Here is a 26,264-nt window from a genome sequence, read left to right as displayed (position 1 = left end):
TCCGAAGCAGCTCATCCATCCCAGGAAATATTCATGAGGATCAGGTTGGTGATCCAGAAAGTCCACATCAGGCAGGAGAGATTCTCACTTCCAATATCCTCTTTAAACAAGTTTCCTTCTGCGATGTGCAGATTTAAATGTCACTCCGATCAATCTGTTTGTTTCAATATTGCTGCTGCTTTGATTTTGCTGATGTTGGGTTGTGGCGAGTTTGAGATGTCCCGGGTAAAGATCGCTCCCTTTAGATGTTCCCGTGTCCCTCCACTGGTCCGAAAGCCCCAATACCACAGGAAGATGATTGGGGAACATGGAAGGAGCAGGAAGTGTGGAATGTCTCTATTCTGGTGTCGTGGTCTTCATAGAATCACAGAATCTCACAGCACAGGAGGAGGCCATTCGGCCCATCGTGCCTGTGCCAGCTCTTTGAAAGAGCTCTCCAATTAGTCCCACTCCCTACTCTTTCCCCACAGCCCTGCAAATCTTTCCCTCCAAGTATTTCTCCAATTCCCTTTTGAAAGTTACTATTGAATCTGCTTCCACCGCCCTTTCAGGCAGCACATTCCAGATCACAACAACTCGCTGTAAAAACATTCTCCTCATCTCCCCTCTGGTTCTTTTGCCAATTCCCTTCACTCTGTGTCCTCTGGTTACCGACCCTCCTGCCACTGGAAACAGTTTCTCCTTATTTACTCTTCGAAACCCTTCATAATTTTGAACACCTCTATCAAATCCCCTAACCTTCTCCACTCTAAGGAGAACAATCCCAGCTTCTCCAGTCTCTCCACATAACTGAAGTCCCTCATCACTGGAACCATTCTAGTAAACCTCCTCTGCACCCTCTCCAAGGCCTTGACATCCTTCCTAAAGTGTGGTGCCCAGAATTGGACACAATACTCCAGCTGGGGCCTCACCAGTGATTTATATTTAGCATAACTTCCTTGCTTTTGCACTCGATGCCTCTATTTACAAAGCTCCGGATCCCGTGGGCTATTTAACAGCCTTATCGACTTGTCCTGCCACATTCAAATAGTCACTGCTTGTCCGGGTTAGCCTGGTCCTTACAACTTGTGTTTCACTGTGAGGAACAAGTGAATGGAGATGTGAGGAGATTGGTGAGTGGAGAGAGTGAGGGACTGGGTAACGTGCAATGGATGAAGAGGACACGGATCAGCTTGAGCCCCCAGGCCTCATTATTAAACTTAAGGGGTGGTGTTCCGGGGTCAGTGTTCTGGGGTCAGTGTTCAGGGGTCATAGAAACATAGAAACATAGAAGATAGGAGCAGGAGTAGGCCATTCGGCCCTTCGAGCCTGCTCCGCCATTCAATGCGATCATGGCTGATCATCCAAATTCAGTACCCTGTCCCTGCCTTCTCCCCATACCCCTTGATCCCTTTAGCCTTAAGAAATATATCCAACTCCTTCTTGAATATATTTAATGAACTGGCCTCCACCGCCCTCTGTGGCAGAGAATTCCACAGGTTCACCACTCTCTGGGTGAAGAAATTCCTCCTCATTTCAGTCCTAAATGGCTTACCCCTTGTCCTTAGACTATGACCCCTGGTTCTGGACTCCCCCGCCATCGGAAACATCCTTCCTGCATCTAGTCTGTCCAGGCCTGACAGAATTTTATAGGTTTCGATGAGATCCCCTCTCAATCTTCTAAACTCCAGTGAGTATAAGCCCAATCGACACAATCTCTCCTCATACGCCATTCCTGCCATCCCAGGTATCAGCCTGGTGAATCTTCGCTGCACTCCTTCCATGGCAAGAACGTCCTTCCTCAGATAAGGCGACCAAAACTGCACACAATACTCAAGGTGCGGTCTCACCAAGGCCCTGTACAACTGCAGCAAGACATCCTTGTCCCTGTACTCGAACCCTCTTGCTACGAAGGCCAACATACCATTTGCCTTCTTAACCGCCTGCTGCACCTGCATGCTTACCTTCAGCGACTGGTGCACAAGAACACCCAGGTCTCTTTGCACTTCCCCTTCTCCCAATCTATTGCCAATTGTAGAAGTGCCTTACTTCTTAGCTCTGGGTAATGACTCAATACACACTTGGATTCGTCAGATGGACAGGCCTTTTATTTTACTTCTTGCAAGGGGAATCAGCACCTCCACTCAAGGGGTGAGGCTACTATTCCAATGATACAGCGTAAGCGTTCCATATTTATACAGTGTAACAAACAAGTTTGATTGACATTCCTTTGTTCCTCTATCAGGATACATTTTAGATTAATCATCAGGTAGAAATAACATATTGACAGAAGGATCCTGGACACATAAGTCAACCGTTAATCTATAACAGGGCATGAATCGTGTAACCGGAGGTCCTCTTTAATCATATATACGGGGATCGGGTGGGATATGTGTCAGTGCAGGCTCGATGGGCCGAAATGGCCTCTATCTGCACTGTGGGGTTTCTGTGATTTCTGTGATATATTGGGAGGCTAGCTTTGCTTACGGTCACAAGTTATCAGGTCATTGGTACATCAAAGGAACTCATTATTTCACTTCTACATTCTCATTAGGTGGGCAGACATCTGTTCTTGGCTGTAGTTCGAGTACGTGCAATAGCTCTAGTTACACATCGACACTTGCCCAGTGTCAAGTCTGAAAACTTTTACCCAGCAAGCACTTGAAATTAACCCCTTATATCATGTAGATTTCCTCATTCCCCCCTTTTGTCCTTTCTAAGGACAATCTATTTCGCTAAGTTTAAGAAACTCTACATCAAAGGTCTCACCCTTAATATCCTCATATTCAGACATCATTGGTACTGGAGGAGTTGACGTTAATAAGGAAAGGACTTTTGTACACAATAATTTTAAACAACCAATCAATAAACTAATTAAAATTATTATCATCACAATTGCGATTAAGGTTTCCAAAATTTGCTTTCCTAGTGCTCCTCCCCATCCTGAAATCCAATCCCACATGGACCACTGTTCAGGTTGACGTAGTTTCTCTACAGCCTCCTTTATGTGGTTTACCAGGTTGGTGATATTTTCTGAGCTATCTGGGATATAGGTGCAACATTCGGTTTTTATGATTGCACATGTGTCCCCTTCTTTTGCCAACAAATAGTCCAGAGCCATGCGGTTTTGTAAAGCAACAGTGCGCAAAGCCACCATTTCTGCGTTTACATCACTAAGAGCATCAGCAGTATCATTGGCTATTTGTTCCAACACTGCTGCCATGTTTATAGATTCTCTTGCTAACTTCCCTGTTCCATACCAGGGGAATGCTATAGCAAAGAACCTTTCAGTTTCTGTAATGGCTCGCTTTGCTTGTGTCCCAGGGTGGCTATCCAAAGATGAAATATGATGTATATAAGGCACTACATATCCCAAATAACATGACCCAGTCCAACTTTGTGGTAACCAAGGGTATGCTCTATGCCCACAGGTGAAATAGGTGTTATTATAGGCTTCAAATTTGTTCCATATCTGGTGCATCATTCCTATTCCTTGTTCTCCTTTCCAGATTTTTTTACTTGTCAAATTTTGTACTGTGGCCAGGTTCCACCATCCCCAATAGGGCCATTCGACTACGCCCGGTGGTTTAGTAGTAATTTTAGTCAAAGTGTAGTTACATTTGCACTTACTCCATCTATCTTCTTCTACTATCTTATTCTGCCTAATCCTAAGACTCAGGGGTTGATACGGGGGTACCTGCATAGTGTGATCCTGAAGCTGAACCTTCATAGTCTCGTTGTAGCATATAATATAAAAGAAATCACTGTTTAAAAGTACACATTCTTCTATGCATGGTTTGCCCTTCAGGGGATCTGATAAATCAATATGGCAGTTTCAATTATCGTTAACAAAGGGGACAGTCTTATTAGAGTCCAAATCCAGTTCCTCTTGGCAGTGTATCGTCTTCAACTGATGCCTTCTTACAATGGGACGCGTGTATCCATGTTGGTCGCTCCTTTACTTTTACAGCGGTGTTTGTGGTCAGGAGTACTTGGAAGGGTCCCTCAAATCTGGGTTGAAGGCCATTCTTTCACTTGAAGATTTTTATGTAGACCTTATCTCCTGGCTCGAAAGTATGGCACTTTCCTTCAGCGGGATCGACCTGGGCTTCCTTCACCTGTTGATGGAAACTAGAAATGCATTTGGTTAGTGCAATGCAATAACTCAACATATCTTCCTCCATTTTATGAATGTCCATTTGTTTAGCTGTTAAAGGTGCCGAAAAAGGCAATCTTTGTGGTCTTCCCATGACGATCTCATGAGGCGACAATCCTGTAGTTCTGTTGGTAGCAGACCGCATTGTCATTAAAGCTATGGGTAACAGATCAACCCATTTAAGTCCAGTTTCTTTACACAGTTTTGCAAGCTTGTTTTTCAGCATCCCGTTATATCTTTCCACTAGTCCAGCCGACTGTGGATGATAACTGCAATGAAGATGCTGGTTAATCTGTAAAGCTTTGCATAGTTCCTTAATCACTGTTCCCGTAAAATGGGACCCATTGTCACTTGACAGTTTTGCTGGTATCCCAAAGCGAGGCACAATGTCCTTCAATAAACATTTAGCAACAGTGGTGGCGTCACTCTTTCTACAAGGAAATGCTTCAATCCATCTTGAAAACATATCAACAATAACTAATACATATTTAAAGCTCATGCACACAGGTAGTTCAATAAAATCCATTTGCAAGTGTACAAAAGGACCCATGGGGTTTGGGTGGGATGCGGGCTGTACCTTCTTTATTTTCCCTGCATTCATGGTCTGGCAGATAGTACAATTTTCACATATTTGTTTTGCCAACTTTGAGATTCCTGGTGCATACCAGGTCTTGAGGATATAGTCCGCCATCCCCCCTTTGCCCGCATGGGTGAATTTATGAACACATCGGGCAATTGGTGATAGTAATGATTTGGGTGCCACCATGCGGCCGTCATGATGAACCCATAAGCCATCAGTGTTTTTTAAAACAATAATTAACAACCCATTCCTTTACTTCATCAGAATTGGCCCTATCTTGATGGGTCAGCACATCATCTAAGGACGGGGGCTGCGGTATCTCTGGCTTTTCCCTAACAGGGAAGGCTGAAACTTGTCGTTCAGTACTTGATATAGCTACTGACTTAGCAGCGCTATCTGCAGCAGCGTTTCCAAGCACAACCTTGTCCAAATGCCCCGTGTGCGCTTGGCACTTAATAATTGCAATCTGTTTACGTCTCTGAATAGCTAGTAAAAGATTTTGCACTTCTTGTGCATTTTTAATCTGGGTTCCCGAGGAAGTCAGGTAACCGCGAATTTTCCAAATTTGTCATGCTCATGTCTGGTTATTTCTGAATAGTTCAATATCCATTGTCTACAATAGCCAGTCATTCCTAGAAAATGCTTCATTTCTCTTTTAGTTTTTGGCAACGATGTGTTGCAAACGACCTTTATTCTATCCGGCGTTAACTCCCTGTTTTAACAATGATTCCATCACTGGCTCAATTCCTTTTTCTGCTTTCTCTGACAATGGATACTGTGACCTTTTGGGTAATGGTGCAGCTGGATTAATTGTAACTTTATAGGGCTGTGCAGTCTAATAGTTAGGAGGTATTTTAAATCTTGTCCTGTTTTGTCATAGCAGGCCGTGCAGTGCAATTTTGAATGCCATTTCCCTAGTTTCAGGGATTCCTGGTATTGTTTTATGGAGCTTGTAATGAATCCCCACGCTCCTAACAGACTGACAAGTTTGGGACTCAAACTTGGGTCGGCAATTTCCCATGCGTAAAGAACAGGGTGTTTTATTTCTGTTACTGGGTACGCATATGCCTTATCTACTTGGATTTCTACCGTTACTCCTGATGGGGAGCAAATGATTGTAGCATTCATTTTGCACAGCAAGCCTCTTCCACATAAATTCATAGAGACATCTCCTGATAACAGAAAGGAGTGTTCTTCCTCAAATTCTTCTCCTTTTACTGTGAGGGGAGTCGATTGATTCAAGCGTTGTAGTATTCCAGCCAATCCAGCTATCGGGGTCTTTTTCCCATTAATAGGCATTCCTTCAGAATATCCTTTCCCTAACACCGAAAAGGTTGCTCCTGTATCTACTAAAATGACATAGGTCTCCCAGCTATTTGCATTTTAATTTCAGGTTCGCTGCGTGAATTTAAAGAAACAACGGGCATTTGGTGGTCTGTGGCGCCTGGGGCTGCTGGTGTCAGTCAGTAATTCTGATCTCTATTTCTCCTAAATCCCTGTCCGTTTGTAGGGTAACCTCCTGACTGGTCCGAAAAAGGGTTATGGACAGTGAAATTAGGACCTTTATTCTCTAACGGAGGTCCATTATTGGAGGTTTTGTTCTGACGATTTTTCGCAGGGCATTGGTTTGCCCAATGTCCGGGTTGTCCGCAATTGTAACAATTACCAGATCGTCCATACCCTCTTACTCTACCACGTCTTCCTCTATATTCCCCTCTATTCATCCTTCTATAGTTACCTTGTTATCCTACCATAATAGAGGAGAAAGGTGTTTCTTCGGGGTAATTTTTTTTTTCTCTGACTCAACAAACATAGAGGCAGTCTTTTTATCTGGCTGTTCTCTATTTCTCTCTTGTCCGTTAAACATTCCTCGAGGCAAGTAATTCTTTCTATGTTAAATGAACCATCTGAGGGAAAGGGTCTAGTCTTATTTACAGTCCATTTGGACCAATTTGGTAGGTGATCAATGGATGATTGACCAGTTCTTTAACATAAAGGCTGCTGGCGTGCCTTTCTCGGGTGGCTTACTGGCGCTAGCACTCATTTTAGCAGCTTAAATGGTTCACTTAAAACAATCTAAACTCCCGTGACAATCCATGATCTGCGTTGTACGCCCCTACAGATCAGATTAATAAACTATACATACGTATAAAACTCGAGGGTTCTCAACCCTCGTGGAAGGTATTTCTAACTGGGGAAAATACTGAATCCACAATAGCTTAGTGGATCATGTAAAAGACATCACTATTTTCTCAACAATACATTCCACCGCAGGACTCACTTCCCCGGCTTGGGTCTTTTCCAACCCCTTCTGCAGTTTTTTTTTCAGCTTAAATATTTTAGTTAAAACATACAACAATTCCGTAACACTCTATGATCTGCGTGGGACGCCTCTACAGATCAGACATGACTAAACATTAATACATATAACAATAAACAATACACTTGTTAAACAACAACCAAAGTGTTACTAAATCCCCAACCTATGCAGCCTTACTGGACAAAGCTGCAAAGTTGATTGATAATAACAAGTAGTTAAATACTCACGCTCATAAACATTAAACATTGACACTGTGTTTCAGACAACCGCCCACTCTTCTCTCTTTTTTTTACCCTATTCCCTTTAGCCAAATCTTTAGCAAAAAGGGCCTTCAATTTGTCCCAGCTAACTTCAAGCTCTTCTCTTCTTCTACCCTACTCCCTTTAGCCAAATCTTTAGCAAAAAGGGCCTTCAATTTGTCCCAGCTAACTTCAAGCTGGAACCTTGCTAGTTCAATTTCCAGTAAATCGTTAGCTCCTTAGTTAATCAAATTCCTGACTTAACCTTCTCTCTCAGCAAGCTGGAACCTTGCTAGTTCAATTTCCAATAAATCGCTAGCTCCTTAGTTAATCAAATTCCTGACTTAACCTTCTCTCTCTGGTACCTTTATACAGTCCTTTTCTGCACGATCCTGTTCGCGGGGCGTCAGCGCCTCATGGCTGGTCCTCTGTTCCGTTTCTGAAAGGGAAGCAGTCACAACGGCAGTTTAACCTCCGAACCTTGTGAGTCAATTACCCGATGGCAGTACTGTCCAGTGGAATAAACAGACTATGCGCAGCTATGCTTCTGGCAGGGAAAGTCCCAAAAATGTGGCAAAACACCACCTTCGGCCGATGGGATTTTCTCAACCGAGCAACGTACTCGGCGTCTGTTAACTCACCAATTGGTACAGCAAGCCATCTCGGTGGAACCTCCAAATTGTAGAAGTGCCTTACTTCTTAGCTCTGGGTAATGACTCAATACACACTTGGATTCGTCAGATGGACAGGCCTTTTATTTTACTTCTTGCAAGGGGAATCAGCACCTCCACTCAAGGGGTGAGGCTACTATTCCAATGATACAGCGTAAGCGTTCCATATTTATACAGTGTAACAAACAAGTTTGATTGACATTCCTTTGTTCCTCTATCAGGATACATTTTAGATTAATCATCAGGTAGAAATAACATATTGACAGAAGGATCCTGGACACATAAGTCAACCGTTAATCTATAACAGGGCATGAATCGTGTAACCGGAGGTCCTCTTTAATCATATATACGGGGATCGGGTGGGATATGTGTCAGTGCAGGCTCGATGGGCCGAAATGGCCTCTATCTGCACTGTGGGGTTTCTGTGATTTCTGTGATATATTGGGAGGCTAGCTTTGCTTACGGTCACAAGTTATCAGGTCATTGGTACATCAAAGGAACTCATTATTTCACTTCTACATTCTCATTAGGTGGGCAGACATCTGTTCTTGGCTGTAGTCCGAGTACGTGCAATAGCTCGTTACACATCGACACTTGCCCAGTGTCAAGTCTGAAAACTTTTACCCAGCAAGCACTTGAAATTAACCCCTTATATCATGTAGATTTCCTCACATTCAAATAATAATCTGCCTTCCTGTTTTTGCCACCAAAGTGGATAACCTCACATTTATCCACATTATAGTGCATTTGCCATGTTTCTGCCCAATCACCCAACCTGTCCAAATCGTACTGGAGTTTCACGACATCCTCCTCACAGCATACCCTCCCACCCAGCTTTTTGTCGTCTGCAAATTTGGAGATATTACATCCAATTCCCTCGTCCAGATCATTAATATATATTGTGAACAGCTGGGGTCCTAGGACCGATCCTTGCGGTATCCCACTAGTCACTGCCTGCCACTCGGAAAACGACCCATTTATTCCAACTCTTTGCTTTCTATCTGCCAACCAGTTCTCTATCCAAGTCAATACCTTGCCCCCAATCCCATGTGCCTTAATTTTGCACGCTAATCTCTTATGCAAGACCTTATCGAAAGCCTTCTGAAAGTCCCAATACACCACATCCACTGGTTCTCCCTTATCTATTTTACCAGTTACATCCTCAAAAAATTCCAGTAGATTAGACAAGCACGATTTACCTTTTGTAAATCCATGTTGACTTTGTCCGATCCTGTCACTGTTTTCCAAGTGCTCTGCTATTACATCTTTTATAATGGACTCTAGCATTTTCCCCACTACTGATGTCAGCCTTACCGGTCTATAATTCCCCACTTTTTCTCTACCACCTTTTTTGAATAGTGGAGTAACATTAGCTACCCTCCAATCCATGGGTACTGTTCCAGAGTCTATCGAGTTCTGGAAGATGACCAGCAATGCATCTACTATTTCTAGGGCCACCTCCTTAAGTCGGAGCTCAGGGGAGTGGTTCACGGGGATGGGGTCGGGGTTCAGGGATCAGTCCATTCGGCAGTTTACACTCGGTGGGTTTGCCCTCATGGTCAGAGAGCAGGAATCAGGAACCTTGTGAAATGTAACAGAGAATCAGCAGAGAGCGAGAAATGGAGCGGGGGAACTGGCCGAGAATAATCGTCAACTAACGGGACATTTTCAGCTCGCTTAACACGAGGGTCTCGCTCTCCCTGGGGGAGTGAGGGGGTGGGATTTTTCTCACATTCTCATTTGTTAAAGAACCGGTGATCAGACACACCGAGCCACATAGGGAGCTATTAGGACAGGTGACCAAAAGCTTGGTCAAAGAGGGAGGTTTTAAGGAGGGTCTTAAAGGAGGAGAGAGAGGCGGAGAGGTTTAGGGAGGGAATTCCAGAGCTTAGGGCCCAGGCAGCTGAAGGCACGGCCGCCAATGGTGGGGCGAAGGAATTGAACACAAGGCTTTACTCTATTTCTAACATTTCCTCTACCTGAACTAACGCTCCTCACTTTGATAAATAAACCTTGAAATGTGTTTTGAAATCTTCACCTTTGCCTGAGCCGCAGTGACTGTGTTTATTGTGTGTGTGGAGCTTTGAGACATTTCTGAGAGATGTGGTCAGGTTCTGTTTAAATACTCGTCACTCTGAAACCGGGAAATCCATTTAAATAGAGGACGGCAATCCATCTTTAAGAGACTTGGCCCAGATTTATCTTGAAGGTGAGTTACTGATAATGCTGAATACAAATTGATTCACAGATTCCTGAACTCTGAGTGAGCTGGTCTGAAATGAACAGGAGCCTCTCCAAATGAGAAGATGTCCCTTTAATTCATTCCCAGGTATTTTACCTTGAGTGTAAAGTTCAGAACAATTTATCTTCAAAGGTCAATTGGATTGTAACGTCTGTATAATCATTCAACCCATCTCCAAACCGCAGATTGCTAATCTGGTGCCGAAATGTGACATTCCCAGATCTCCCGAATCCCTTCAGTGAATCTGCACACACATTCCAAGATATCCACACATCACTTCACATTATTGCTAAACACACTGGAGCCCAATAAATAACTGAGATCCAGAAATCTCTCCACGGTATTTTACTGAAATGATCACTGAGTGTTTACATCTCATTGAGAGATTGGCCAATCATTTTGAGATGTTTTGAGAGGAGTTCCAGATCTTTCTCTATGATTGGCCTTTGTGCTGAAGGCCTGACTGTGAATCAGAACCAGTGATGTGTGTGTGGATCTAAGGGGCGATGCCAGTGGGGAGATATTCATGCCGGGGACAGGGCTCAAGAGTTAATGCTACTCCCCGTACCCCCGATTCCCCACCACACCCTCCCTGGACTCGGGTCCCCAACCCTCCGTGATCGGCCTGGAGTCTCCAGTACTGAGGGAGCGCTGCACTGTCGGAGGGGCAGTACTGAGGGAGTGCTGCACTGTCGGAGGGGCAGTACTGAGGGAGCACTGCACTGTCGAAGGGGCAGTACTGAGGGATTGCTGCACAGTCAGAGGGGCAGTACTGAGGGAGTGCTGCACTGTCGGAGGGGCAATACTGAGGGAGCACTGCACTGTCGGAGGGGCAGTACTGAGGGAGCGCTGCACTGTCGGAGGGGCAGTACTGATGGAGCGCTGCACTGTCGGAGGGGCAGTACTGAGGGAGTGCTGCACTGTCGGAGGGGCAGTACTGACGGAGCGCTGCACTGTCAGAGGGTCAGTACTGAGGGAGCGCTGCACTGCCGGACGGCAGTACTGCGGGAGCGCTGCACTGTCGGAGGGGCAGTACTGACGGAGTGCTGCACTGTCGGGGGGGCAATTCTGAGGGAGTGCTGCACTGTCAGAGGGGCAGTACTGAGGGAGCACCGCACTGTCGGAGGGGCAGTACTGAGGGAGCGCTACACTGTCTGAGGGGCGGTACTGAGGGAGCACTGCACTGTCGGAGATGCGGTCTTTCAGATGAGACGTAGAGCCCAGACCCTGTCTGCCCTCTCAGGTGGATGTAAATGATCTCTCTGCGCTATTTTGAAGAAGAGCAGGTGAATTCTCCCCGGTGTCCTGGGGCCAATATTTATCCCTCAACCAACACCTAAAACAGCTGATCTGATCATTTATTTAATCGCTCTTTGTGGGAGCTTGCTGTGCATAAAATTGCCTGCCGTTTTTCCAACATTACAGCAGTGACTACACTTCAAAATTACTTCATTAGCAGTAAAGTCCTGAGTCCTCTCTCTCTCTGTAACCTCCTCAAGCCCGACAACATTTTGAGATCTCCGCGCTCCACCAATTCTGGCCTACGTGTATCCCTGATTATAATCGCTCCACCATTGGTGGCCGTGCCTTCAGCTGCCTGGGCCCCAGGCTCTGGAATTCCCTCCCTAAATCTCTCCTCCTCTCTCTCCTTCTTTAAGATGCTTTTTAAACCGACCTCTTTGACCCAGCTTTTGCTCATCTGCCCGAATATCTCCTCGTGTGGCTCGGTGTCAAATGTGGTTTGATAATCGCTCCTGTGAAGCACCCTGGGATGTTTCACTACAATATAGGCGCTATAGAAAGGCAAGTTGTTGTTGTTTTGGGCGGCACTGTAGAAATGCAAGTTATTGTTGTGGGTGGCGCTATAGAAATGCAAGTTGTTGTGGGCGGCGCTATAGAAATGCAAGTTGTTGTTGTGGGTGGCGCTATAGAAATGCAAGTTGTTGTGGGCGGCGCTATAGAAATGCAAGTTGTTGTGGGTGGCACTATAGAAATGCAATTTGTTGTTGTGGGCGGCACTATAGAAATGCAATTTGTTGTTGTTGTGGGCGGCGCTATAGAAATGCAAGTTGTTGTTGTGGGCGACGCTATAGAAATGCAAGTTGTTGTTGTGGGCGGTACTATAGAAATGCAATTTGTTGTGGGCGGCACTATAGAAATGCAAGTTGTTGTTGTGGGCGGCGCTATAGCAATGCAAGTTGTTGTTGTTGTGGGTGGCGCTATAGAAATGCAATTATTGTTGTTGTGGGCGGCGCTTCAGAAATGCAAGTTGTTGTTGTGGGCGGCACTATAGAAATGCAAGTTGTTGCTGTTGTGGGCGGCACTATAGAAATGCAAGTTGTTGTTGTGGGCGGCACTATAGAAATGCAAGTTGTTGTTGTTGTGGGTGGCACTATAGAAATGCAAGTTGTTGTTGTGGGCAGCACTATAGAAATGCAAGTTGTTGTGGGCGGCGCTATAGAAATGCAAGTTGTTGTTGCGGGCGGCGCTACAGAAATGCAAGTTGTTGTGGGCGGAGCTATAGAAATGCAAGTTGTTGTTGTGGGCGGAGCTATAGAAATGCAAGTTGTTGTTGTGGGTGGCGCTATAGAAATGCAAGTTGTTGTTGTGGGCGGTGCTACAGAAATGCAAGTTGTTGTTGTTGTGGGCAGCACTATAGAAATGCAAGTTGTTTTTGTTGTGGGCGGCGCTATAGAAATGCCAGCCTTTCTTTCTTGAAGCGGATTGGGTGGATCTCCAGCAGGAAGTTGGGTTCATTTTATTTCTGCGATTTTGGACCCACAACATCTAAAAATAGTGACTGGAAGACAAACCTCGGCCTCAATATGGTCGGTTAAGCCCCTCCCTTACCGAGGGCTGGGAAACTGGTAAAGGATTTCCCACATACAGATTGTTGCTTCATCATAAGCCGATAACATTTGAACCGAGAAAAAGGGAGATTCTCACTCACAGCCTGTGCATCGTGCAACTCACTGCAACAACTTGCATTTATATAGCGCCATTAATGTAGTAAAACATCCCAAGGAGCTTCACAGGAGCGTAAATCAGAGAATATTTGACACCGAGCCACATCAGGAGATATTCGGGCAGGTGAGTTTTTATGGAGCATCTTAAAGGAGGAGAGATGGAGAGATATAGGGAGGGAATTCCAGAGCTCAGGGCCCAGGCAGCTGAAGGCACGGCCGGCAATGGTGGAGCAAAGGGACTGGGGGATGGACAAGAGGCCAGAATTGGAGGAGCTCAGAGATCTCGGAGGGTTGTGGAGCTGGAGGAGGTTACAGAGATAGGGAGGGAGGAGGTTACAGAGATAGGGAGGGAGGAGTTTAGAGAGATAGGGAGGAGGTCACAGAGATAGGGAGGGGCGAGGTTACAGAAATAGGGAGGGAGGAGGTTACAGAGATAGGGAGGGAGGAGGTTACAGAGATAGGGAGGGGCGAGGTTACAGAGATAGGGAGGGGTGTGGTTACAGAGATAGGGAGGGAGGAGGTTACAGAGATAGGGAGGGAGGAGGTTACAGAGATAGGGAGGGAGGAGGTTACAGAGATAGGGAGGGAGGAGGTTACAGAGATAGGGAGGGAGGAGGTTACAGTGATAGGGAGGGAGGAGGTTACAGTGATAGGGAGGGAGGAGGTTACAGAGATAGGGAGGGAGCAGGTTACAGTGATAGGAAGGGAGGAGGTTACAGAGATAGGGAGGGAGGAGGTTACAGATATAGGGAGGGAGGAGGTTACAGAAATAGGGAGGGAGGATGTTACAGAGATAGGGAGGGAGGAGTTTACAGAGATAGGGAGGGAGGAGGTTACAGAGATAGGGAGGGAGGAGGTTACAGAGATAGGGAGGGAGGAGGTTACAGAGATAGGGAGGGAGGAGGTTACAGAGATAGGGAGGGAGGTGGTTACAGAGATAGGGAGGGAGGAGGTTACAGAGATAGGGAGGGAGGAGGTTACAGAGATAGGGAGCGAGGAGGTTACAGAGATAGGGAGGGAGGAGGTTACAGAGATAGGGAGGGGCGAGGTTACAGAGATAGGGAGGGGCAAGATTACGGAGATAGGGAGGGAGGAGGTTACAGAGATAGGGAGGGGGGAGGTTACAGAGATAGGGAGGGAGGTGGTTACAGAGATAGGGAGGGAGCAGGTTACAGAGATAGGGAGAGGTGAGGTTACAGAGATAGGGAGGGAGGTTACAGAGATAGGGAGGGAGCAGGTTACAGAGATAGGGAGAGGTGAGGTTACAGAGATAGGGAGGGGCAAGGTTACAGAGATAGGGAGGGAGGAGTTTACAGAGATAGGGAGGGAGGAGGTTACAGTGATAGGGAGGGGCGAGGTTACAGAGATAGGGAGGGAGGAGGTTACAGAGATAGGGAGGGAGGAAGTTACAGAGATAGGGAGGGAGGAGGTTACAGAGATAGGGAGGGAGGAGGTTACAGAGATAGGGAGGGAGGAGGTTACAGAGATAGGGAGGGAGGAGGTTACAGAGATAGGGAGGGAGGAGGTTACAGAGATAGGGAGGGAGGAGGTTACAGAGATGGGGGGAGGAGGTTACAGAGATAGGGAGGGAGGAGGTTACAGAGATAGGGAGGGGCAAGGTTACAGAGATAGGGAGGGAGGAGGTTACAGAGATAGGGAGGGAGGAAGTTACAGAGATAGGGAGGGAGGAGGTTACAGAGATAGGGAGGGAGGCGGTTACAGAGATAGGGAGGGAGGAGGTTACAGAGATAGGGAGGGAGGAGGTTACAGAGATAGGGAGGGAGGTGGTTACAGAGATAGGGAGGGAGGAGGTTACAGAGATAGGTAGGGCCGAGGTTACAGAGATAGGGAGGGAGGAGGTTACAGAGATAGGGAGGGAGGAGGTTACAGAAATAGGGAGGGGCGAGGCCATGGAGTGATTCGAACAAGAGGATGAGAATTTTAAATTGGAGGTGTTGCGCGACCGGGAGCCAATGTGGGTCAGCGAGCACAGGGGGTGATGGGTGAACGGGACTTGGTGCGAGTTAGGACACAAAACCTTTTGATGCAAAGCCACCCAACAGAGACAGCTCTTCAAAACCGTAAAAAGGGAAATAATTTCCCCCAAACACTGGGTTCCACTTCCAGTCCATGTGGAATGGCTCGAATCGAAAGTTTAAAAAAAATTCCTATATGGGATGTGGGCGTCACTGGCAAGACCAGTGTTTATTGCCCATCGCTAGTTGCCCTGAGAAGGTGGTGGTGAGCCGCCTTCTTGAACCGCTGCAGTCCGTGTGGTGAAGGTACTCCCACAGTGCTGTTAGGGAGGGAGTTCCAGGATTTTGACCCAGCGACGATATACTTCTAAGTCAGGATGGTGTGTGACTTGGAGGGGAACTTGGAGGTGGTGGTGTTCCCATGCGCCTGCTGCCCTTGTCCTTCTTGGTGGAAGAGGTCGTGGGTTTGGGAGGTGCTGCCGAAGAAACCTTGGCGAGTTGCTGCAGTGCATCTTGTAGATGGTACACACTGCAGAAATGATACGCCGGTGGTGGAGAGAGTGAATGTTTAAGGTGGTGGATGGGTTGCCAATTAAGTGGGCTGCTTTGTCCTGGATGGTGTCGAGCTTCTTGAGTGTTGTTGGAGCTGCACTAATCCAGGTAAGTGGAGAGTATTCCATCACACTCCTTACTTGTACCTTGTAAATGGTGGAAAGGCTTTGGGGAGTCAGGAGGTGAGACACTCACCACAGAATACCCAGCCTCTGGTCTGCTCTTGTTGCCCCAGTATTTATTTGGCTGGTCCAGTTAAGTTTCTGGTCAATGATGACCCCCAGGATGATGATAGTGGGGATTCGGCGATGGTAATGTCGTTGAATATCAAGGGGAGGTGGTTAGACTCTCGCTTGTTCGAGATAGTCATTGCCTGGCACTTGTGTGACGCGAATGTTACCTGTTACTTATCAGCCCAAGCCTGAACATCGTCCAGGTCTGGTTGCATGCAGGCATGGACTGCTTCATTATCTGAGGAGTTGTGAATGGCACTGAACACTGCGCAGTCATCAACAAACATCCCCACTTCTGACCTTATGTTGGACAGAAGGTCATTGATGAAGCAGATGTAGATGGTTGGGCCTAGGACACTGCCCTAAGGAACTCTTGCAACAATGTCCTGGGGCTGTGATGATTGTCCTTCAACCACCACAACCATCTTCCTTTGTACTAGGTATGACTCCAGCCAATGGAGAGTTTTCCCCCCAATTCCCATTGACTTCAGTTTTACTAGGGCTACTTGATGCCACACTTGGTCAAATGCTGCCTTGATGTCAAGGGCAGTCACTCTTACCTCACCTCTGGAATTCAGCTCCTTTGTCCATGTTTGGATCAAGGCTGTAATGAGGTTGGGAGCCGAGTAGTCTTGGCGGAACCCAAACTGGGCATCAGTGAGCAGGTTATTGGTGAGTAAGTGCTGCTTGATAGCACTGTCGATGACACCGTCCATCACGTTGCTGATAATTGAGAGTAGACTGATGGGGCGGTAATTGGCCAGATTGGATTTGTCCTGCTTTTTGTGGACAGGACATACCTGGGCAGTCTTCCACAAAGTGCAAATCATTGTCTGTTATCAGCAACAAGCAAATTTTAAATCTGCCTATAAATCTTTAAACAATCTGTTCAGCAAGAGCGGAGCGTTCAATTGAGATAAAAGTGCCCAGTGGAGACACTCTGAAACCGGTGAGTGACTTTTCAAATTTAATCTGTGAAACGTCAGATAAAGGGGCTTTGACGATAATTCCTTGAAACCAGGAAATATTCTACTAGAGTTCCCGAGACAGGCCAGGAAGAGATTCTCCGGAACAAGAAATAAATGATGATTAATGTCCCTGTCTAGTGCACCATCGACTGAAATATTTTCAGGACACAATCTCGCTTCTATTTTATTGTAGAAGCTTCGAAGCCTCTGTGTAAAATAAACTCAGGGCAAATTGGATCATTTCTCAAGCTGGTCAGTCAAGGGTCACAGGTCAGAGTTTACCTGAACATTCACCGTATTTTATTCTTCACATACAATTAGATTGCCTCCTTTTCTCGCTCCAATTGTCAGGTGTCAGCCGTGGATCAGTGGGCAGCACTCTCGCCTCTGGGTCAGAAGGTCGTGGGTTCAAATCGCACTCGAGACTTGAGCACAAAATCCCAGTGCAGTACTGAGGGAGCGCTGCACTGTCGGAGAGTCAGTACTGAGGGAGTGCTGCACTGTCGGAGGGGGAGTACTGAGGGAGCGCTGCATTGTCGGAGAGTCAGTACTGAGGGAGCACTGCACTGTCGGCGGGGCAGTACTGAGGGAGCGCTGCACTGTCGGAGGGACAGTACTGAGGGAGCGCTGCACTGTTGGAGGGGCAGTACTGAAGGAGTGCTGCACTGTCGGAGGGGCAGTACTGAGGGAGCGCTGCACTGTCGGAGGGGGAGTACTGAGGGAGCGCTGCATTGTCGGAGAGTCAGTACTGAGGGAGCACTGCACTGTCGGCGGGGCAGTACTGAGGGAGCGCTGCACTGTCGGAGGGACAGTACTGAGGGAGCGCTGCACTGTCAGAGGGGCAGTACTAAGGGAGTGCTGCACTGTCGGAGGGGCAGTACTGAAGGAGTGCTGCACTGTCGGAGGGGCAGTACTGAGGGAGTGCTGCACTGTCGGAGGGGCAGTACTGAGGGAGTGCTGCACTGTCGGAGGTGCCGTCTTTCGGATGAGACGTTAAACCGAGGCCCCGTCTGCTCTCTCAGGTGGATGTAAAAGATCCCAGGACACTATTTGGAAGAAGAGCAGGGGAGTTCTCCCCGGAGTCCTGGACAATATTTATTCCTCCACCAACATCAGTAAAACAGATTGTCTGCTGATTCTCACATTGCTGTTTGCTGTAAAGTTCTTCATTGTCTGTGAAGCGCTTTGGGACGTCCTGAGGGGGTGAAAGGCTCTGTAGAAATCCAAGTCCTTTCTTTCTTTCTTTGTCCCAAAGCTGGACATGGGCCGAGCGGCTGGCGATTGCAGAATGAATATTAGCAGCTGCCTCGGGCCCGCGGGGAGTGAGAGAGTCCAGTCCCCACTGACTGCCCATTCCTTCCGGGCTCTCAGATCCAGTCGGGCTGGGTGGGTGGCTGGGCTCCGGCCTCGGCTCCAGTTTGCCTTTCCCGGGGGGTCGGGGGAGGGGAGCGTGTTCTAACGGCGACGCAGTAAAGGCTGGATTCTCCTGCGCTCTTCGCACCTTCCCGTGAGCGGCCATGGCGCTGGAAGCGGGTCAGAGCGGCGGGCGGCCGTTAGCGGAGGTTAGCAGCGCAGTCAGCGACAGCAGCAGCCGGTGTAAGGTGGGCTCCCGTGGGGATTGGGAGACGCACCCTCCCGCTTCCTCCCCGCACTGGCCTTTCTCACACAGGAGTCCGGTGTAGGGAGCGAGGCACCGACACCTCCCATTGTCCTCACACACTCCTCCGTTCTGACACCGTGTCAGCAAGTTATCGCACACGCCCGCTGCAAGAGGCCAGAGAAAAGAAAGATCAGCTCATTGACCATCTCCCCACCTTCCAGATTGGTTCAACTCTCACCGCTCCCAGGCTCTCACTGTCACAACAACATTTTATTAGAGAAACATCTCGAAACCCAGAATATAATAAAGAATAGTCAGCCCGGATTGTAAAAGGGAACACGAAGAGGCGAGGAAAGAAGTGAAGAAACAATTAGGAAAGAGGAACTCCAAATTTTCATGGAATATCAAAAGCAACAGTAAAGTATTCTCCAGACACATAAATAACAAAAGGAAAATCAGGATTGGGATCGGGCCACTGAGGGATACACACGATAAACTGACAGGTAATGACAGCAAAATGGCAGCAATATTGAATCATGACTTTGCCTCGGTGTTTCCCAGGGAGATTAACATGGTGGACATGACACTAGAGGAATAGAGCAAAAAAGATAGAAAGACATTGAAGATGGAAAGGGGGAGATAATTGATAAACTGATCAAACTCAGAGAGGATAAAACCCCTGGTCCGGGTGGATTGTATCCGTGCATATTAAAAGAGGTTAGGGACGAGATAGCAGGGGCACTGTTACATATATATAAAGATTCATTAGAAAAGGGAATAGTGCCAAAGGACTGGCGGATAGCTGATGTGATTCCGAGATTTAAAAAGGGAGGTAGAACAAGTCCAGGGAACTATAGACCAATTAGCTTATCGTCGGTGGTGGGAAAGATTCTTACTCAAAGATGTGATAGAAAACCATCTAGAATCTGAAAATATAATGAAGATTAGTCAGCAAGGATTCCAAAAGGGAAGGTCATGCTTGACCAGGCCTATTGAATTATTTGAAGAAGTAACAGAAAGGGGAGACAAGGGTAACGTAGTAGATGTAATATATTCGGATTTTCAAAAGGCCTTGGATAAAGTATCGTGCAGTAGAGTCTTGACTAAGGTCAGAGCATGCGGAGTCAGGGGAGAAGTAGCAGAATGGATAACAAGCTGGCTACAAAACAAAAAACAGAGAATTAAAGGTAATTACTCAGACTGGCAAAAGCTGGGAAGTGGTGTTCCAGAAGGATCGGTGCTGGGACCACCGTTGTTCACTATTTACAGAAACGATTTGGACTCGGGAATCGGAAATATATTTTTAGAATTTGTGGATGACACCAGATTGTGGGGGTGTAGTTAATACAGAGAATGACTGCGACAAAATACAGGAAAACATGAATAAACTCGTAGAATGGGCGAGTAAATGGCCAATGAATTTCAATATCGATAAGAGTGCTGTAGATTCTATTTAACAACAACTTGCATTTATATAGCGCCTTTAACATAGTAAAACGTCCCAAGGTGCTTCACAGGAGCGTAAATAAGAGAAAAGTTGGCGCAGAGCCACATAAGCAGCCAATGTAGCTCAGCGAGCACAGGGGGGATGTGTGAATGGGAATAAATTAATGATTAAATACCTAAGGTGAGACTGAGGATTAAAGTCTGTGTCCAATTATTGTGGCCAATTCTGGGCACCACACTTTAGGAAGGGTGTCAGGGCCTTGGAGAGGGTGCAGAGATTTACTAGAATGGTGCCAGGGATGAGGGACTTCAGTTATGTGGAGAGACTGGGGAAGCTGGGATTGTTCTCCTTAGAGCAGAGAAGGTTAAGGGGAGATTTGATAGAACTGCTCAAAATGATGACGAGTTTTGATCGAGTAAATAAGGAGCAACTGTTTCCAGTGGCAGGAGGGTCGGTAACCAGCGGACACAGAGTGAAGGGAATTGGCAAAAGAACCAGAGGGGAGATGAGGAGAATGTTTTTACAGCGAGTTGTTGTGATCTGGAATGTGCTGCCTGAAAGGGCGGTGGAAGCAGATTCAACAGTAACTTTCAAAAGGGAATTGGAGAAATCCTTGAAAAGGGAAACAAGGAAAAATTTGCAGGGCTGTGGGAAAGAGCAGGGAGTGGGACTAATTGGAGAGCTCTTTCAAAGAGCCGGCACAGGCACGATGGGCCGAATGGCCTCCTCCTGTGCTGTGAGATTCTATGAAACGTCCCTCACTGAACTCCAGACCTCCCTTTGCGAGGAGCTGTGCCACTAATTGTGTGGCGGGTGATGGGAGGGTCCAGGAGGGTTCACTCACTAAAAGCCTCTGTGATTCCCCCCACGGTATCTCTGCTATCGGATACTCTGCTGACCCTGACACACAGAAGCTGGGGCGGAGTGAGGGGAGGGGCTGGTGCTGGAACGGTTACTTACCTCGACAGCCCCTGTGCCAGTAATATCCGGGCAGGCACTTGTCACACTTGGGCCCTGTTGCCCCCTCCTTACAGTCACAATATCCCGTGTCATTACAGCGATGGTGGAGCGAGCCATCAGGGTGACACTTACAGTCTGCAGAAACAAGACAACACACACACTGCACATGGCTGTTCCCCATAAAACACATCGACACAACCTCAGCCACAGGAATGAGTGCGAGCCGGGACAAGGAAGGGTCAGACTCTGGGGGTGAAACAAGTCTCCAACACTTTACAAACAGCTTCAATCCCCCACACACTGACTGCACACGGCCCGTGCTCCACTCCCTGGGGCCACGGCACAGAATTAACACAGGTTAACAAGGCCCGAAAAAGCAAACCAAGCACTGGGTTCATCACTAGAGGGTAGAATTCACAAGCACAGAAGTGATGTTAAACTTGTATCGAACCTTGGTTAGACCGCACTTGGAGCACTCTGCACAGTTCTGGTCTCCATATTATAAAAAGGATATAGAGGCACTGGAGAAGGTGCAAAATAAGATTCACATGGATGATCCCAGAACTGCGAGGTTATAACTATCAGGAAAGACTGAACAGGCTGGGGCTCTTTTCTCCAGAAAAGAGAAGATTGAGGGGGGACCTGATCGAGGTCTTTAAGATTATGAAGGGGTTTGATCGGGTAGACGTAGAGAAGATGTTTCTATTTGTGGGGAGTCGAAAACTAGGGGCGATAAATATAAGATCGTCACTAATAAATCCCATCGGTAATTCAGGAGAACCTTCTTTACCCAGAGAGTGGTGCGAATGTGGAACTCGCTCCCACAGGGAGTGGTTGAGGAGAATAGCACAGATGTATTGAAGGGGAAGCTGGATAAACACATGAGGGAGAAGGGAATAGAAGGATATGGTGATAGGGTGAGATGAGGAAGGACGGGAGGAGGCTCGAGTGGAGCAGAAACACCGGCACGGACCAGTTGGGCTAAAAGCTCGTGGACAGGTACAAAAACTAATGAGAAAGGCTGATGGAATGTTGGCCTTTCTCTCGGGGGCTGGAACACAAAGGGGAGGAAGTTATGTTCCAGCTGCACAGAGCTCTGGATAGACTGCATCTGGACCCTGCGTTCAGCTGTAGACTGCAGGAAGATATCAATAAATTGGTCAGGTGGGCAGAACAGTGGCAAATGGAATTCAGTCCGGAGAAGTGTGAGGTAATGCATTTGGGGAAGGCTAACAAGGAAAGGGAATACACGTTAAATGGTAGGACACTGAGTAGTGTAGAGGAACAAAGGGACCTTGGAGTGCATGTCCACAGATCACTGAGGGTAGCAGGCCAGGTAGATAAGGTGGTTAAGAAGGCATACGGAATGCTTGCCTTTATTAGCCGTGGCATAGAATATAAGAGCAGGGGAGTTATGCTTCAACTGTATAAAACACTAGTTAGGCCTCAGCTAGAGTACTGCGTGCAGTTCTGGTCACCACATTACAGGAAAGATGTGATTGCACTAGAGAGGGTACAGAGGAGATTTACAAGGATGTTGCTGGGAGTAGAGAATCTTAGCTATGAGGAAAGACTGGATAGGCTGGGTCTGTGTTCCTTGGAACAGAGGAGGCTGAGGGGAGACCTTATTGAGGTGTATAAAATTATGAGGGGCATAGATAGAGTGGATAGAAAGGACCTGTTTCCCTTAGCAGAGGGGTCAAAAACCAGGGGGCACAGATTTAAAGTAATTGGTGGAAGATTTAGAGGGGATTTGAGGGGAAATGTCTTCACCCAGAGGGTTGTGGGGGTCTGGAACTCACTGCCTGAAAGGGTGGTAGAGGCAGGAACCCGAACCACATTTAAAAAGTACCTGGATGTGCACTTGGGATGCTGTAACCTGCAGGGCTACGGACCAAGAGCTGGGAAGTGGGATTAGGCTGGATAGCTCTTTGTTGGCCGGCGTGGACACGATGGGCCGAATGGCCTCCTTCCGTGCTGTAACTTTCTATGATTCTATTTGTTCTGGGCCCCGACCCTCAGGAAGGATAGACTGGCCTTGGAGGGGGAGCGGCCCAGATTCACCAGACTGACACCGGGGCTAAAAGGGTTAAATTCTGAGGCCAGGTTGCACAGACTGGGCTTGTATTCCCCTGAGTTAAAGGGTGATCTAATCGAGGTGTTTAAGATGATTAAAGGAGTTGATCGGGTCGATAGAGCGAAACTATTTCCTCTGGTGGGGGGAGTCCAGAACAAGGGGGCAGAACCTTAAAATTAGAGCCAGGCCGTTCAGGGGTGATGTCAGGAAGCACTTCTTCACACAAAGGGCAGTGGGAATCTGGAACTCTCTCCCTCAGAGAGCTGTTGAGGCTGGGGGTCAATTGGAAATTTCAGAACTGAGATTGATGGATTTTTGTTGGGTAAGGGCATTAAGGGTTACGGAACCAAGGCGGGTTGATTGAGTTACGATACAGATCAGCCCTGATCAAACTGGATGGTGGAACCAGCTCGCAGGGCTGAATGGCCTCCTCCTGTTTCTATGTTCCTATGAATGGCCTGTTTCTGTGCTGTACATTCTGTGTAATTCTGTGTGGTCGTTTACCGAGATCACAAACAAAATACAAATTCCTGAAAAACAATGGAGACAGGGAGGCAACGATTATATCGGCAAAACACAGGGCTTTCGATTCACCTCAACAAAGCAAGGGCCAGGCCTTGTGCACCAGTCGCTGAAGGTAAGCATGCAGGTGCAGCAGGTGGTGAAGAAGGCAAATGGTATGTTGGCCTTCATAGCAAATAGGTTTGAGTACAGGAGCAAGGATGTCCTGCTGCAGTTGTACAGGGCCTTGGTGAGACCACACCTTGAGTACTGTGTGCTGTTTTGGTCACCTTATCTGAGGAAGGATGTTCTTGCCATGGAGGGAATTCAGCGAAGATTCACAAGACTGATACCTGGGATGGCAGGAATGATGTATGAGGAGAGATTGGGTCGATTGGGCTTATACTCGCTGGAGTTTAGAAGAATGAGAGGGGACCTCATCGAAACATATAACATTCTGACAGGTCTGGACAGACTAGATGCAGGTAGAATATTCCCAATGGTCAGGGAGTCCAGAACCAGGGGTCACAGGCTAAGGATAAGAGGTAAGCCATTTAGGACAGAGATGAGGAAGAATTTCTTCACCCAGAGAGTGGTGAACCTGTGGAATTCTCTACCACAGAAGGCGGTTGAGGCCAAGTCTTTAAATATATTCAAGAAAGAGTTGGATATATTTCTTAAGGCTAAAGGGATCAAGGGATATGGGGAGAAGGCAGGGACAGGGTACTGAATTTGGATGATCAGCCATGATCTCATTGAATGGCGGAGCAGGCTCGAGGGGCCGAATGGCCTACTCCTGCTCCTATCTTCTATGCTAGGGAAAGGCTGGACCAGGCCTCATCGCTAGGGAAAGGTTGGACCAGGCCTCATCGCTAGGGAAAGGCTGGACCAGGCCTCATCGCTGGGGAAAGCCTGGACCAGGCCTCATCGCTAGGGAAAGGCTGGACCAGGCCTCATCGCTAGGGAAAGGCTGGACCAGGCCTCATCACTAGGGAAAGACTGGACCAGGCCTCATCACTAGGGAAAGGCTGGACCAGGCCTCGTTGCTAGGGAAAGGCTGGGTTGGGGCCTAGTCACTGGGGAAAGGGGAGCTGATTTCCGACACCCTTTTGCTCAGCCCTATCGAAGGTATTTTCTTTGTTTCTTTCTCTTGTTTCGGGCTGAAAGCAGAAGGGTGAAGGAAGGAGGCGAGAGCGGAGATTGTAACAGGAACTGACCGAGGCAAACGTTGTGGTGGTCCAGCTGTGCTGAAGGGTTTCGGTGGAAGCCCAGCCGGCATAACTGGCAGTGTCGCCCTCTAGTGTTGTGCTTACAGCTCACGCAAATGGCGGTGGAGAGCAGCTCGAGGTAACTGCACCGGTTCGAGTGGCCAAAGCATTCGCAGTCTTGCAAGGAAAAGACAGAGAGTGTAGACGGCACGTAGACAGGACGTAGACGGGTCGCAGACTGCGAGAGGGTCACATGCTGCAGGAATGAGAGGTGGGGAGGAAATGGCTGGAATGGGAGGGAGGGAACACTGAGGCTTTTAGCAGTGAGGGGAGAACATCAGACTCCCGGCTAGTTACGGTTTGCAGTGAATCAGGCAGATGGCAATGGATGGTCCCAATCCCGGGTTTATAGAGTCCTGTGCCGGGTTATATACAGTGCTGCCAAGTTAGGGGCCTTTCAGCCGTGGCTCAGTGGGCAGCACTCTCGCCTCGGAGTCAGAAGGTCGTGGGTTCAAGTCTCACTGCAGAGACTCAAGCCCATAATCCAGACCGACACTAATGCTGTACTGAGGAAGCGCTGCACTGTCAGAGGGGCAGTACTGAGGGAGTGCTGCACTGTCGGAGGGACAGCACTGAGGGAGTGCTGCACTGTCGGAGGGGCAGTACTGAGGGAGTGCTGCACTGTCAGAGGGGCAGTACTGAGGGTGTGCCGCACTGTCGGAGGGGCAGTACTGAGGGAGTGCTGCACTGTCGGAGGGGCAGTACTGAGGGTGTGCCGCACTGTCGGAGGGGAAGTACTGAGTGTAATGATATCAGCAAATAGAGATGGTATTTGCCTGTTCGATTATGATGCCTTAATAGCATGATTGCATGTATTGATTGCTTGTGCCTGACCAGCAGAGGGCATGTGACCGAGAGAAGCAAGGCAGTTAGTTTAGTTTCAGTTTCGTTCTAGATGCATCACTAGCTTGATGTCTCCTGAAATGCTGTATAAAGAGTTGAACAGACTTTAGATTAAAACTCATTGGCCTAGAAATTCAGTGCCCTTAGCACCGATTTTGCGGCGCTAGAGGGCCTAGCGCTGCAATTGGCGCCGGTTCCTAAATTGCCTGGGGCCCTTCCGCGGCGGTAGACCGGTAGCGCTGCGCCGGCACCGATGACGTCATCGGTGTGCGCAGCATCCCGGTTGCCGTGGTAACCCGGCCCCAAGCCGAAATTCAGTTGCGGCCGCCTCGCCAGTGGCAGCCGCAACTAAGACTCCGGCAAACGAGTGTTGCCGGAGTCTGCGCCGGCGCTTTAAGGAGGCGTGGCGGCCGGCCGCTTTCCCGCCGGCCGCCTGCCCGCAGCTCCCTCCCCGGACTTCTCCCCCCCCCGGAACAGATGCAAGCCCGGCACTTGTCCGAGGTGCCGGGCTCATTTTTGCAGAGATTTGCACGGGCCGCGGCCGGGTGCAGGCAGCTCCTCCTTAACGGAAGGAGGAGGCCTGCACTTCCCGAGCCTGCCGCACCGCAGCGGGCGCCGCAGCGCCGGAATAGCGCCGCAATGCGGCGCGTCAGTTTTCAGGCGCTAAAACCCTTCAGTAGCGCCGG

General features: G+C 48.1%; 1 protein-coding gene and 1 long non-coding RNA gene across 2 annotated transcripts in view; both read right to left on the bottom strand.

Moving 5' to 3' along the window:
- Positions 1 to 2,069: 2,069 nt before the first annotated feature.
- LOC147122458 (uncharacterized) lies at positions 2,070 to 10,907 on the bottom strand. Its single transcript, XR_015077751.1, has 2 exons — positions 7,640 to 10,907; positions 2,070 to 4,110 (listed from the first exon to the last, which is right to left on the bottom strand). It is a non-coding gene; the product is annotated as an uncharacterized LOC147122458 (long non-coding RNA).
- A 7,031-nt stretch (positions 10,908 to 17,938) lies between these two features.
- Positions 17,939 to 26,264, bottom strand: part of LOC147122457 (netrin-G1-like) — a 33,941-nt gene continuing 25,615 nt past the window's right edge. The window contains exons 4-5 of the mRNA XM_085983617.1: positions 20,890 to 21,024; positions 17,939 to 18,646 (exon numbers count right to left, since the gene is read on the bottom strand). Coding sequence (XP_085839743.1) covers positions 18,417 to 18,646; positions 20,890 to 21,024 — 365 coding nt within the window. The 3' untranslated portion in view covers positions 17,939 to 18,416. The remainder of the gene's footprint in view (positions 18,647 to 20,889; positions 21,025 to 26,264) is intronic.

Source organism: Somniosus microcephalus, chromosome 3, assembly GCF_052327205.1.
Source record: "Somniosus microcephalus isolate GS21.2 chromosome 3, FLI_Smic_1.0, whole genome shotgun sequence".
In the NCBI taxonomy this organism is placed as follows: domain Eukaryota; kingdom Metazoa; phylum Chordata; class Chondrichthyes; order Squaliformes; family Somniosidae; genus Somniosus; species Somniosus microcephalus.
The sequence above is the reverse complement of the archived record's forward strand: the minus strand, read 5'-3'. Positions and strand labels throughout refer to the sequence as shown.